We start from the raw sequence: 14,047 nt of genomic DNA on the forward strand, positions 1-14,047 counted from the left end.
ATTGCATTTACTCCGACTTTACAGAGTAGCAGCTCCAACTTCAGATGGCGTTCCAAGTCACTTTTTTATGTAGGAGCTCGGAAAATCCCGAGTTCCGAGTTGCTTGGATTGCAGTATTAGATCTTGTTTGATGTTGCAAGGTTTCTGGCTTAGAGTAAGATAGGTGGTGGGAGAGAATGGTTCTCTGTGTGTGTGTGTGGGGGGGGGCTGTGTTCAGATTATTGGAGTTCACACACACACACACACACACAAAACTATGAAAATACTTCCATTCAATGCTGTTTTGGCGCATTGCATTACGTTTAATCTGGTTGGTCGGCTATGATGTCATGCATTTAATTGTTGTCTGATCATTTCAATTTTTGTAGTTTCAAAATGTCCGTTGATCATTTTAAAACAAAAAAAAATCCACAATTTACTCAGTAGCGGTTGGGTGTAGAAATGCAACAAATTACTGTACTTTTTAAAAAACTTACTTAAGTAGAAGTGAAATTACTATTCTATAGTATGTAACGTTAGTGTAAAGCTCAAACTGGTAACAGTGTTTCTTTGAAGACTGATGGTGATGGATTTGTTTTGAGACCTGTTGAGGTCTTGGTTAATTGCCTGGTTTTCTGGGGTTACCGCCTGTGACAAAAGCATGAAGAAAAAAAGGATTTAAAAACACTGTGTCTGCATATTTATGAGTTCAAGGTTTCTGTTTTTATGCTTCTATCCTTGCCACTCATTGACCCTCTCCCATGAGGGTTACTTTTGCTTTTAAGAACCTTGTATTGAAAAGGAGCGATTGGGAAAGAAGTCAAGTGTGGTCCATTACCTGCAGGGTGCCCCCCATCACACAAACTTACCAAATTACTAACTTGACCTGAACAGCCTCCAACTACAGTAAAAGAGATTTGCTAAATTTGTGGCTATCTGTAAAACCTGCGTAATTTTGTGGCTGTAATCCCTGCAGTGCTCTTATGTTTGATGTGGGATTGATGTGGAAATAGTGCTGCTGGGGAGGAAGAGGAACCATAGTTGTGTAACAGCCAGGCGTGTTACCCCCAGAAATAAACTCTGCAACCCATTAAACCTGGCCTGCTTTGGCCTGGTCCTGCCCTACGTTGTTACTCTACTGACGTTAATGAGCGCTATTACAGTAATGGCTACCAGTACGCTATGAAGAGGAAACAGAGTGTGTAGTAATAAATGTGTTTACACTCTCTGATCTTTCTTTGTGCTGTAGAAATAAACAAACCAGTTCAACAACAATCCATTTAGTCTGACAAAAGTAAGCTTACCAAACAGTGTGATGAACCAATAGTTTCAAATACAAAAAAATAAGAACATGTCAGTGCCCTCAAAATGACACTTTTAGATAATGTTTTTTAGTTTTTTGTTACAATTAAAACAATAATAGTCTTCATGTCCATGTCTTTTTTCCATTCGGGTCTTTTAGGCAACTGTTTAGAACTTTTAAAAATTCATTGTCAACCTGTTCCTGGTCTTAGTATTTTACCTGCTCTATAAGAACTTTGTATTCATTTTTGCTTTGCTTTAAATGTTTGTAACTTGTTAATGTTTTAAATGAAAAATGCATTGTCCAAAACACAAAAAGTGTGAGGCCCACTGGATGTATTCTAAAAATAAACATCATCAGTGTAAATTAAGAAAAGTAATTTAACACTAATTCAACTTCAAATATGGAAAAAGTGCCTTGTTCGTTTTTAATATGTTGTCTAAATTAACAGCATATGTCGGTTTTTCAATATCAGTGGAAAAACCTGTACCGATGCCAACCGATTTCACATTTTATTGCTAATATCCCTCAATAATATCAGCGATCTGATGCTATCGACCAGAGTTTCTCCAACTCTAATGCATGTCTCTGGTGTAGGACCTCAGATTTTTCATTGTAAATTTTCTCAAATCTTGGATTTCAAGGTATTGAAGTACTAAAAGTATTTTATATGCTTCAGAAGTTGAAACATTCTGCTAAAAGACCGCGCTTGACCGCACACATTGCAAGATATTATAGCGCACAATTTCTCCTCAAATGACAAGTTTGCGTGTTTGTCCCTTACAAACACTTGGTATACACATTTAACCACATGTTTAATGAGAAAACAATGCGTGGAAATGTGTAATACTCTCCCAAAACTTGTAGGTGAGGGTATCTATATCGTGCAGATATTTACGTTTCAGGGAGTTAATTCCGTGTTTTTCCATGATCACAATGAGGCTTATAATAACTAACACTAACAATAAATAACATCCTGGTAGAGTGTAACCGATTCTTGCCATAATTTATTGTTTGATTTTCAATGACTTCCATTCATCCTTCCCTTATTACAAATACCTTGATTTATGGACCTGATTGTTTGGTAGATGTCTGTGGATTTTGGGGTTGTTTGTAGACATCTGGTTAAGATTTTAATTCAATAGCCTCATCCAAAGATGTTTATCTACTGAGAAAAAATGTTGTGATCACTACCTATTTATGCTGCTGTAAATTTATGACAGTGGAAATATTGCTCATGCACCAAGCATTTCTTGCTGTCCCCAGAGCCCAAAACATATAATAAAGATGGAAGGAAGCTCTTTCAGCAAACCCTCTTTGAAGAAGTCGTCGTCTGTAATTATTGCTGCTTTTCATCCGTGTAGCAAACATGAGGAATAGGTGCTCTGGTGTGACCTTGAATGAGCGTTTCTCAACATATTTATTGGTAGGTTTGTTTGTTTGTTCTTGGAATAACATAATAACCTATGTATCACTCGCTCTTTTTTTATCTTTTCCTTTTTATTTGTAGAATTAAGTGAATTTGAAGTTGCAATGTGGAAGTCATTAGCCACAAATCCCAACAAACATAATAACAGGGCAATTAAGTCACTCTTTCAGTGATCTGTTTTGCTTTATTTCTTGTTGCTGGGGTGGAGCTGTATTGCTATGAGCGCAGGGCTTGGTCAAGGGCGAGTCCTGCTCTTTCCTTTCCCGGACTTTTTCTATTTGTAGATCTTGCATATGTTTTATAGGAGGCCTTTTTTTGCCTGCCTCTCCTTTCTGTCTTTCATGCTTTGGTGGTTCTGTTTCCCATTGCGTTCTATGATGAAACCACAAGAAAGTCTAGGCCTGTGTGAGGAGAGTGTAGCAGCTTGGTGAGAGAGAGGGCTGGGTGGGCAAATGGAGGGCTGAGTGTGAGGGAAGTCCAATCTATACCAGTGTTTCTCAAATGGGGGTATGCGATGGCACTACAGGGGGTACTTGAGAGAGAGAGAGAGTGGAAAATATACAAATAAAGTGTCATTCTTGGTCCCACCCCAGGTGTGAGACAGAAATGATAAAAACTATAGAAATAAATCCATTCAGATGTGACTAAATTAGTGATTTTCAACCTTGGTGGTCGGAGTCCCATGTGGGGTCGCCTGAAATTTTGGAAAAATTAAAACCGATTTTTTTTAAATTTTTTAATTTTACTTTTTTTTAAATGAAAACAACACACAATCTTAAACAACTGTATTTCTATACTTTCACTTCTAGTTCAACTAAAATGCAGTAAATATACATATATGTATACAGTATATGTATGTATCTTAGCTCAAACATGATCATAAAGTCATTCTTGAAAAAATGTATTTGGGATTGCCAGAAATTCTTGATATCAAAGTGGGGAAATGATCCAAAAAAGGTTGGGAACCACTGCACTAAATACTGTTTCTTTCCACTTGTTTATAAAATGAGATTCTTCTTAATTCCATCATTATGATCGATAGTTGTTTTAAAACAGTTTTCTGAGCAAAATGTTGTAGTCGGACAAAGGGGGTGCTTTAGCCAAAAAAGTTTGAGAACCACTGGTTTAATGATGGCGATGCTAAAGTATACATTTCTAATTTGCTGAAATGTTAAATTAGCTCTTTCATTTTGGCGCTATGCCTAAACTAGTCTCAATTACTTTGAGGTGACATTGGTAGCGGCCATTTTTTTTTCTTCTTCTAATTATAATATGGGAATCTTGAACATCACAATTTCTTCTGATACCCGCACATGGATTGTAAATACTATGATTTTGCATTTACTCCTTTCCCCTATTTCTGATGTTGTTCTGTTTCCAAGTTGTCTGCTCCAGTAAAATCACTGACCAAAAAAGATGAAAGAATATGAGGTTAAACAAAGACTCAAAAGGAATTTGGGAAACTCCGGATTTAAGATAGTTAAGGATTGAGCCTCGGAGCACTGCTGGCTCACCAAGGGGTGTATTAGGAAGCATAATGACCGCCACATTGCAGAGCATTGGCTCATACACAGGCAGTATAACTTGATCAATATGGACAGTTATTGGCCAATCATCCCAAAACTCTGCCAAGTGACTCCCCATCACATTTCTGGTGTTTTCATGAACTGAAAGTTGTGGTTAAACAATGGCAGATGTTTATTTTGGGGTTTATACGTCAAGACGCGAATTCGGGCCAAAATTGAATGTCTCGCGGAGTGAACGTGGTGATATCACGGGGAATACTGGATAACACTAGATCAAAAATAGTGACTAGCATATCACTGTTCTTCAAGAAACACAAGAAATCACAATAAAAATGAAGTAAACACTTCTTTGCAACTTCACATCCGACAATGCAATGGAGAAAACTTTTCCGACATGTCAAAAGACCAATCATTTACAGAAGAAATTAAAAAACAGACTCTCGAGCAGCACTTTCAACTTTCTACATTTGTTTGGGAGTAAAATATTTGAGATTTTTTGATTAATGAGGCCAATACTATTTCTTTATCTGATAAAAGTATCATCTTTAGCAGCTTATTATCTCACTATGAAATGTTTCATGTGATTAAATTAGGAATTCCAACATTGTTGTAAAAGGTGGTACAAAGAGAGTGATGGTCCAGGATGGCTCATTGTTCTTAAAGGCCTTAAACCAACCAATGCTTCATCTAGAAACTCACATCTTTTTTTTGTGTGTGTGCATTGGTTTGCATTATTTAATACTGATGCTTGGAGTCTGCTTGATCAGAGAACAAAACAATATCCAGGTTTTCTTCAATAATAATTCAGAACACACTGAAACATTTTATTGGCACGGGGGTGATCCAAATGTTGATCCCCACTAAACCTCGCCTCTCTCTGTTCTTTCAGCTTTTTTCTCATTGTATTTCATATTTTATGCTTTCCAGAGTGTTTCACGGCCAATGGAGAAGACTACAGAGGCTTCCAGAACCAGACCAGCCTTCATGGTGGGAAACCTTGTCTTTTCTGGAACGAGACTTTTCAGCATCCCTACAACACTCTCAAATACCCCAATGGGGATGGAGGTCTAGGCAGCCACAATTACTGCAGGTGAGTTCCATCTGTAGTTTTAACTCTATACTCTATAAATGCACATTTTATTAAGTTTTCATGCAAGTAAATATTTCAAAGAAAAAAATAAAAATCAAACTTAAGACTCAAGTACCCCCTTTCTATTATTTCTGAATCCAAATACCCCCTTTGTCTACAACATTTTGCTCAGAATTCTAAGAAAAACCACTTTAGAGCCTCATGGAGTGAATGAGTGGTAACACATTGTGAATAAGTGGAATAAAACCGTATTTAGTGCCTCCTGAATACATTTATTTCTATAGTTTATATCTATTTAAGTCGTCTCCCGTCTGGTGTGGAACCGTGTATTTCCAGTTCATTTTCTAATCAATATAATTTACATCATCAATATTATGAATATAATTTTCAACTAAAAGAATAAACATATTTTTCATGATTTCATTATTAATTTTCCACTTTCTCTCTCACTTAAGTACCCCCTGTAGTGCCACCGCGTACCCCTAGGGGTACACATACGTCCACTTGAGAAACACTGGTATATGGGGGAAAAATACACCTGGTAATTGAACGTGCTTATTTTAAAGAAATATTCAGAAAATTTTCAAATGAACAAGCTGAAGTAAAAATTGAGAGGAAAAATTAGAATTGGAAACCATATTTGCAAAAACCATTTGCCCTAGTGAGCAAGATACTAGAAATTAAGGATAGAAACACATTGTTATTCAATGTTTACATTAAATGCATTGAGGTGTGAAAAAGAATATCAGTGTATCAGAATATTTTCTTCTACTCACTAAACCTTAAAGTTTTCATATTTCATATTGTCAATAATATTTTCAAAGGGTTTCCACCATTTGAATTCATTCTTTTCAATAAAAAGTTTAAAAGAAATCACAAACATTTCTACTTTAGGAATATTTAAAGCCTTGTCCTTTTTCTGAATATTTGAGACTTGCCTCTCCATATTTTATCACCAGTACCCACACAGTCATCACAACGATGCCAACTTGCTTGAAGAGTTTATGGAAGTAGATCTCATGCCCTGCTCTGGGGAATGTGAATGTACACAGTGGCTTTTGGTGTCTGGGTGGTTCTTTCTATCTGTCAGTCATACCACCTAACTCAACCGTTAGCATCACGCACAACTGCCAAACCAGTGTGCTTTCAGGGAGCCACTGCTGTGAGTCAGTTCCACTTCACTCAAACTTCCAAGAACAGCGGCTTGGCCCCAGATCGTTGTGCCATAGGAGACAGAGTAACTCTTCCACTGTCGTCCCAAAGCCTCTAAAGTGTTTCCCTCGGTCAAGGTTAGAAAGTCATAATGCAGCAATGCTTTAAAGTGGTATTAAACAGATTTGTTTTGCTTGAACTGGATGGGACTTTGGTAAATTTATAAGTAGGGTACGTGCAAAGGATTGAGGAAGGATTTTCTTGCACTTTGGGGGCGTATAATGTCCAACAAGCGATACAAAACAAACAGGGCCAGGGTTTGAATGTGGTCTTCCTTTGGCCTGTGATGTAGTTAACAGCTCCACTTACCCACAGAGACATTTTGAAGTAGCTACAACAGAAATCCCAGAGACTGTAAAGGACTTTACCATCAGCAGGGCCACGAGAACCAAAGTGGCCGCTTACTCTCCAAAGAAAACAATGGGTGGAATTTATGCCATGTCTGCACTTGATCATATTTTAGTGTGTGCAATGTCATTTCCCTATATTTGAATACCAAATAACTTCATTTACATGACATGTAGTTGTTATTCAAATTGTTTGCAGTGTGAATCTTGTGTTCTATCAGTGGTTAGCTCTCCTCTGACATCATTTTACCACCATATCAGATCATACAGTATATCACCATGTCTTTGACAGCAACATCATACAATGCACAAAAACCTACATTATGTACTAGGAGAAATTTAATAAATGAAAACAAAAACAAATGTGTTTCCAGAGTCGGTGGTGAGGGAAATGTTGGAGAAATCTGGGTAAATGGATGGCTAATTTGCCTTTCAGTCTGAACGCATGTATGAGTTCCTGTTAGCGCAATGTTGATTTGCATGTGCTTTGAATCTTACCTAACGTCAGCTGAAAGCAGCCATGTTTGACCCACAAACCACAAACAGACATTGCTTTAACTTGCTCAAAATCAAGTTCCACACAAAGACAGTGAGTCTTTGTGTGGAACTCTTAATGTAAGCAGTTTGTAGGCGTCAAATATGATTTATTATCTTTATCCTGTACAGCGTCACAAATGTCTATTAGTGTCACAACACGTTTCTTCTCGTCCCTCTTTTTGCACAGCCTCGCAAATTCATCCAACATTTGCAAATTTCATTGCCCTTTTGACCAACCATTGTGTCTCATTATGTCACATTGCTGATAGAGACTCACTTTGTATGATATCACTTCATATCAGTTTAATAAAGGCAAAACCTGCAATGAGTGCCTCTGCCCTAATTAATGTTTTCATTCCACTTGGGCCATTTTTTTTCTCCTGGTGATTAAGTCTGAGTGTTAGTTGTTTGTGTGAGAAAAATGGTCACCAGTTCGACCAAAGCACCAATTTGACCTGACCTGCTTGTCATGTTTCACTGCATAACCTCCCATAGTGCAAAGGATTATCCCACCTATCATTAAATATATATACATATATATACGCTATCATCAGATTAACATGCGTCCTTTAGTGGTAGTATTTCTCACTTATTATGCCATTAAGGAATTAAGTTATATTTTCATCTTTGTAAATGACGAAATCACATGAGATTAGATTGCAAGAGCAACGTTAGCAACAACGCTAGACCCTCAGTACTCATTTAAAGGGAAAAATACAATGTAAATTTAACAGCAACTTCACAGTAGCTTAAATTTTCTGATTAAGATATCAGATAACTATGTATTTTATAACATTTAACATTACCATTAAAATAATGATAAACTCTTCCCTTAGCATCTCAGCATAGTGCAAATAAGAAATTAAACATGCCTGTGACACACATACAGTATAGCCTACTCAAAGGGTAAACAAATGTAAACAAAGAGGGGGATGGCGCACGTAGCGCTATGGTAACCCACAAGGATGGAACGCAAAAAAGTCTGAAAATACTGTGGTGGAAAAAAATAAATAAAAAATTTAAAAACTCGAATTTGCAAAATAAAAATCGTTTTTTATCTACAAATTTGATGAATTAAATGAATCATTTTTTTTGCCCAGCACTACTTTTCAGATTTGAATTCAGCTGAACCACTTGTTCATCCCAACACATTAAAAACTCACTTCAGATGAAGCTCTGCATTCATTTTCAATCACATGACCACTAGATGAACTGTAACATGTAGCAAACAGGATTGAATGGGATTCTTGCAGAATTGGACATATTGGTCCGTTTGTCAGGCTTCCTAGTAAGTCTGTTTTATGGTGAAAAATAGCATTTAAATGTGTGATATTGTTCCAGAAAAATATACGTTATGCATTTCCATATCATGTTGGTTCAAATTGTTTTTTCTGTGTCAGAACGTGAATTCAGCAATTCCAGAAAATCAAGAGGCCCTAGGCATGCTATTGGACTTATCAATGGTTCATAGACTTGAATACTAATACTAATAATAATGTAGGTGGAAATCCACAGGTTGATACAGAGAAGTCTGCAATCTAGGAATGTTGTTAACTTAAAATGCGTGACACAAAGAATGCATCCGACACTGGGAAGCAGACAGGTCAAGGATTACGAACTGACTTTTCATCCCATTGGCTGGCACATCCCTATTGGTGATTCAGTTAAGAGCCCACGAGAGTAATCCTGAAGAAAGAGTTTCAACAGCCCCACATTTCATTTTTATAGCTTGCAATAAAATACTCCAGTGAAAATAGGGAGAAACTGGGCAGAGGGGAAATGTCACATTATTCGCCTGGAAAACCGGAAGTACACAGCCTCGGAAAAAGACAAGAGCTCTCGTGTCTGAGCTTAGCAATTTGTCTGCATGGTTCAATTCATTATTTGATTCATGTAATGAAATCGTCTTTGTGAAAGTCGACTGCAACAATGCTTGATGGTCCTTTTCAATTGTTTCCTCCCCATTCTGTTCAACCACACATTTTCCATGAGTATTTTTTGACCTTTCTGAACGCTTCGTGACATTTGTTGGTCAACTGTAGTTAAAATCAAAGTTCTGATTTATAATTTGTTTATGGTTCTCTCCAATCTACTCCTCCCTCTTAGATTGGACCCCTCGGTGCATTTGTCCGTGTGTGTGAAACAGATGATGCTTCAGTGGTTGGTTGAATAGCCTTGCCAGTCACTTGAAGCCTATTTATATGCAGGTGTATGTGTTCTGCAGAATTTATGAGGGTTCTCTATGGCTTTTAATGCGTCTGCCTCACATAAATGAGATAATGGAAGTGCCAGAGTGAATGGTGTTCCCAAAGTTGATTGTAATTAAAACTCCATGGTGTCAAGTGCAAATCTGAGGTCAGGACGATTGCAGCCAATACGTCTACTTGTTGTGTGATTGCTTTGTGATTCCAGGGCACCGCTTTGCTAAAACGGAGACGTTAATAGAAGTGTCCCAGAAGATGATTTAATGTGCTGCAGCGAAGTAGATGCCATGCTGTTATATTTACAGCAATAACTGAATAAGGTACAAAGGAAGTCCCTTGGCTATATTGGCATTGATCAAGTGTTTTGTTCCTGCCTTTTTCTCATTAATTTCATTGAAATATTTTTTTGCAGTATTCTATATTTTATTTTTTTGTTTTGGGGTGGGGGGGTTGGGGGGATATGAATAAGTTGTAAATGTGATATTGTTTGTATCACATTAGTTTTGTCATTATTGGATTAGATTTTATTTGTCAAAAGCCAAAACTATTAAATCGTTTTCTGTTTTTTCTATTGGATCAAAAAATTCAGAAGATGTTCTATCTGCACGTTTTAGCATAATCCCTTTAGCTATATTTAAACATTAAAGTACATTTTTCACTAGTATTACCCAGAGATGTGAAAACAATGCAAATGCAAAATGCATCCATCTCATCACCTAGAGTCTAGACTGAGTGTAGTTTACTAAAACAACAGGACAAATGCATGAACTGTAGAATATTCATGCCTGAATAAAAAAGCCAATGCTATTAATCACAATTCTAATGATTAATATGTTGTTCCCTAAAATATGACACTAGTTAAATAATAGAAATGCCAATTTTACTACAGTATGAATGTATGCTCACTGTAAAATGACGAAAAATTGATAAAAGAGCGGCTTTTAAATCTTCACACTGTGTATGATACAATCAATTTGGGCAAATTACAATAAATTTCAGTACTAACTGTGTTGTTTTTCTTTAGTTTTTGTTTTTTAAAGGGACTATTTTAGTACCGCAATAACATCAGTAAGGAAACTAAAGATTGTGTTTCGTGCAAGAAAACAACAATAGACTGTAGATGACACGGATCAGCTCATTACCAACACACTCTCATCTTTAATACTTACATTCATGCAGTCGGAAGCAGTGTGCATGCTGAATCGTTCAACTCAATCAGACTGATGTGCTGTTGACCTCAAATCCCAAAGCAGATGAAACTCTCATCACCACTTAGCGAAATCTGGGCACCTTCAGTTCTATTAAACACAAAACAAAGTAACCAGAACCCCATTGTTATTCTTCATGTTTGTTCTTTCTTTCTTTCTTTCTTTCCTTCTTCTTCTGAGGAAATCCTACTTCCCATGCGTGAACAATTACCAATTTTGCTCAAAATCGACCCATGCCAAATTACCTCAGCAGTAAAAACAGATGTTTGAAAAGTGGCATTACAGCAAAACTCTACAGTTTAAAATTTTGAAAATTTGCAACAAATCAACCATATATGCAACAGATTTGCAACCTTTGTACCATTAAACCTATCGCTATTTATGTTGTCATTACTCTGTTTTGTTTTTAAGTTATTAAACAGACTGTCTTGCACAAACGATCCACACAGATTTTTGATTTATTTAAAACTAAGCTTATAATGCATCAAACTGTTGACTGTCAGTGGTTTTGTAAACCTAACATACTTGCAATTCCAGCTACACACATTTTCAGTGTTTATTGGGAAATGATGAAATGGTCATGGTTGGAGTCAATGTAGAAAATCTTTTTTATCTCAAAAACTGTTTTTTATTTTTTTTATTTTTATATATATATTTTTTACAGCTTTTGAATTTCACTCTCGTGAACAATTGGAGTCCGTACAAAAATGACTTTTTTTCTACTTATGGGGCCAATAAGTGATTGTTAAAAACAAAATACCAACATCTCCATGCTGCCTCGATGCAATTTGTGTATTTTTGGATTTTTGTCTTAATAACTTAAATTTTTACAGCCATTTGAAATCTGCCTTTAAATATTAACAGCTGCTCTCTTGTTTTGCCAAAAATTGCCTTGACCCGACAATTGGTGCACAGCTATTATTATTACTATTATTATTATTAGTTCTTTGGCTTTTTGTTTAGTAAAATCAATCAATCAAATAAACACCTCATATTTTGTAATCAACATGTGGTATCTGATAAATGCATTAATTGCTTTTTCGAGAGCTTCATGGATGATTATAAGCTTTATAATGAAAACCTCAGTAACATCCAGCTGCTGAGAGCTGCTCCACTCCCTACCACAAAGGAGGAATGGAGAGCCTGTGAGGCAAAAGATGATTTGGCCGTAATTGGCCTCTCACCACAGTGTGTGGCTCACTCCGAGCAAAGTGAGTCAATCAACGTTATTTAGCCAATTTAGTGTCAAAACATCTCCTCGGATCCACCTCTGGGTACGAAGGTGTTTCAACAAGTCCTTTTACTCAGAAGCAAACTATGCTTCTCATGAAGTGACACAGAAAACACTCATTTCTGGCCTTTTAACTTTATCTATATAATGCAAATACTTTGTAATATAAAATAGTTACAACAGATATCGCAGATAAACAGAAATACAATAAAGTAGCCCATTAGAGATACAATATTATGATCTCTACTAGGCTTGGGTGGTATCCAAATTTTGATATCGTCAAACCTCCCTATTTTACCGCGGTATACGGTATTACCGTATTACCGCCCAAGCCTAATCTCTACAAAGGTATTTTTAATAACAATATGCACAATAACAAATTGGACTTGATTAATTACAATCTTCAGTTTATTTCCAAGATCTGTTAAGACAGGCGTGTTCATGTCCGGTCCTCGAGAGCACCTTTCCTGCATGTTTTATGTCTTCCTGCTCCAACACGCCTCAATCTAATGATCAGAACGTCTCATAACCTCATGTGGTGGACCAGGGTAGCATCTAAAACATGCAGGATAGGGTCTTCAGTTCTGAACTTGGCTCCACCCCCTCCTTCCGTATGCTCTTATCAGGGCTCTGTCCAAAGCCACACCCCCAAATGCTTGAACCCACATCTGATATAAAAAGAGGTGTTGACAGGATGAGGTATGAAGGCATCTGATTGGTTATTTTCATTCGGGCCAATGGCAGGGATTGGTCAGAGTTTTTACAGTATTTCAGCTCATACAGGTCTGATTGTTTTTCCGAATACATAATTTATTGATTGATAGAAGAACCATTTCACCCATTGTAACTAAAAAGGTTTCTGAACAGGATTGTGATCTATACCTTTAAGAAATGTAAAGCCAAAATGCTAAATTGGCCAAACTGTCAGAAATAGGTGGACCAATGGCTGAGGTTCATATTATTGGCTGTTCCTCTCAACACAGGGGTGTGGTTCAGGGTCTGTTGACACATTTAGATACATCACACATTAATAAAAGTTGATGTGTTGAATCAAACATAGTTCTAGAACCAGACAAGTACATACTGATGGTGTTACAGTAGAATGTATTTGTTGTCAAAATGTAGTAAACATATTTATTAAAATGTAGTTTCATGCTTCTTTAACTGTTGATTTTACTTTACAAAACTAGTAAAGTATCCTCTCCCCAAATATTCCATAGTGTTTTCGCTCTTGTTTCTTTTGACAATATCTACATTTTGTACTGTAATTCTTGTCTTATTGTATTGTCTAACACACCAAAACGAATTCCTCATATTGGGTGAACTATTTCTGTCAATTCTCAGTATAACTGTTTCTGATTCTGGACATCCTCGAGGAATGGTCTACTTTTGCTTTCCGAGGTAAAATAAATACCGTAGATTTTCATTTATTGGTCTGTAAACCACGGTACCAAATCTGTGCTGTCTGCTTTTCATGCTCTCTCTGACCTTTCTACCTGCACACACTCACACACACACTCACATACACACACGCACACGCACACAGACACTTGCACCTCGGGCAGGATTATGTTTCTCTGTTATGTGGGCTTGTCTATTCACCGCAGTCCTGTGAATGGCGTTCCCATACTTTGGCTGTAAGGGTGTGTGCAGGTGTGTAGATAAATGGTTACATTAGGATTGAGGTTTGGCAGAATTATCAAATGGGAGGAGCACCTGATATTATTTTCTTTTAAGTAAAAAAAAAAAGAAAAGCAAACATGTTTTCTTGATGGGTTAGTAAGGAAAGCACAACAAGTCACTCAAAGGTCTGAATTTAGGGTTATATTTCTTTAGAAGGTAAAAGAGAATCACCTGCAATATATGTTTCTGGGATTATTATGAAGAAGGTTAAGGGTACTTCTCTTGTTGTAGTGGTAAAAAGGAGTTTTTCCCTTGATATGATTATAAGATCATAATTTTATCCGAGAGTTGCTCGATA

At 36.8% G+C, this 14,047-nt stretch overlaps 1 protein-coding gene across 1 annotated transcript in view; it reads left to right on the forward strand.

Moving 5' to 3' along the window:
• The window catches only part of kremen1 (kringle containing transmembrane protein 1), a 71,117-nt gene that overhangs the window by 19,835 nt on the left and 37,235 nt on the right, over positions 1-14,047 (forward strand). The window contains exon 2 of the mRNA XM_028456909.1: positions 5,165-5,327. Coding sequence (XP_028312710.1) covers positions 5,165-5,327 — 163 coding nt within the window. The remainder of the gene's footprint in view (positions 1-5,164; positions 5,328-14,047) is intronic.

Source organism: Gouania willdenowi, chromosome 9 (assembly GCF_900634775.1).
Source record: "Gouania willdenowi chromosome 9, fGouWil2.1, whole genome shotgun sequence".
NCBI classification, from domain to species: Eukaryota; Metazoa; Chordata; class Actinopteri; order Blenniiformes; family Gobiesocidae; genus Gouania; species Gouania willdenowi.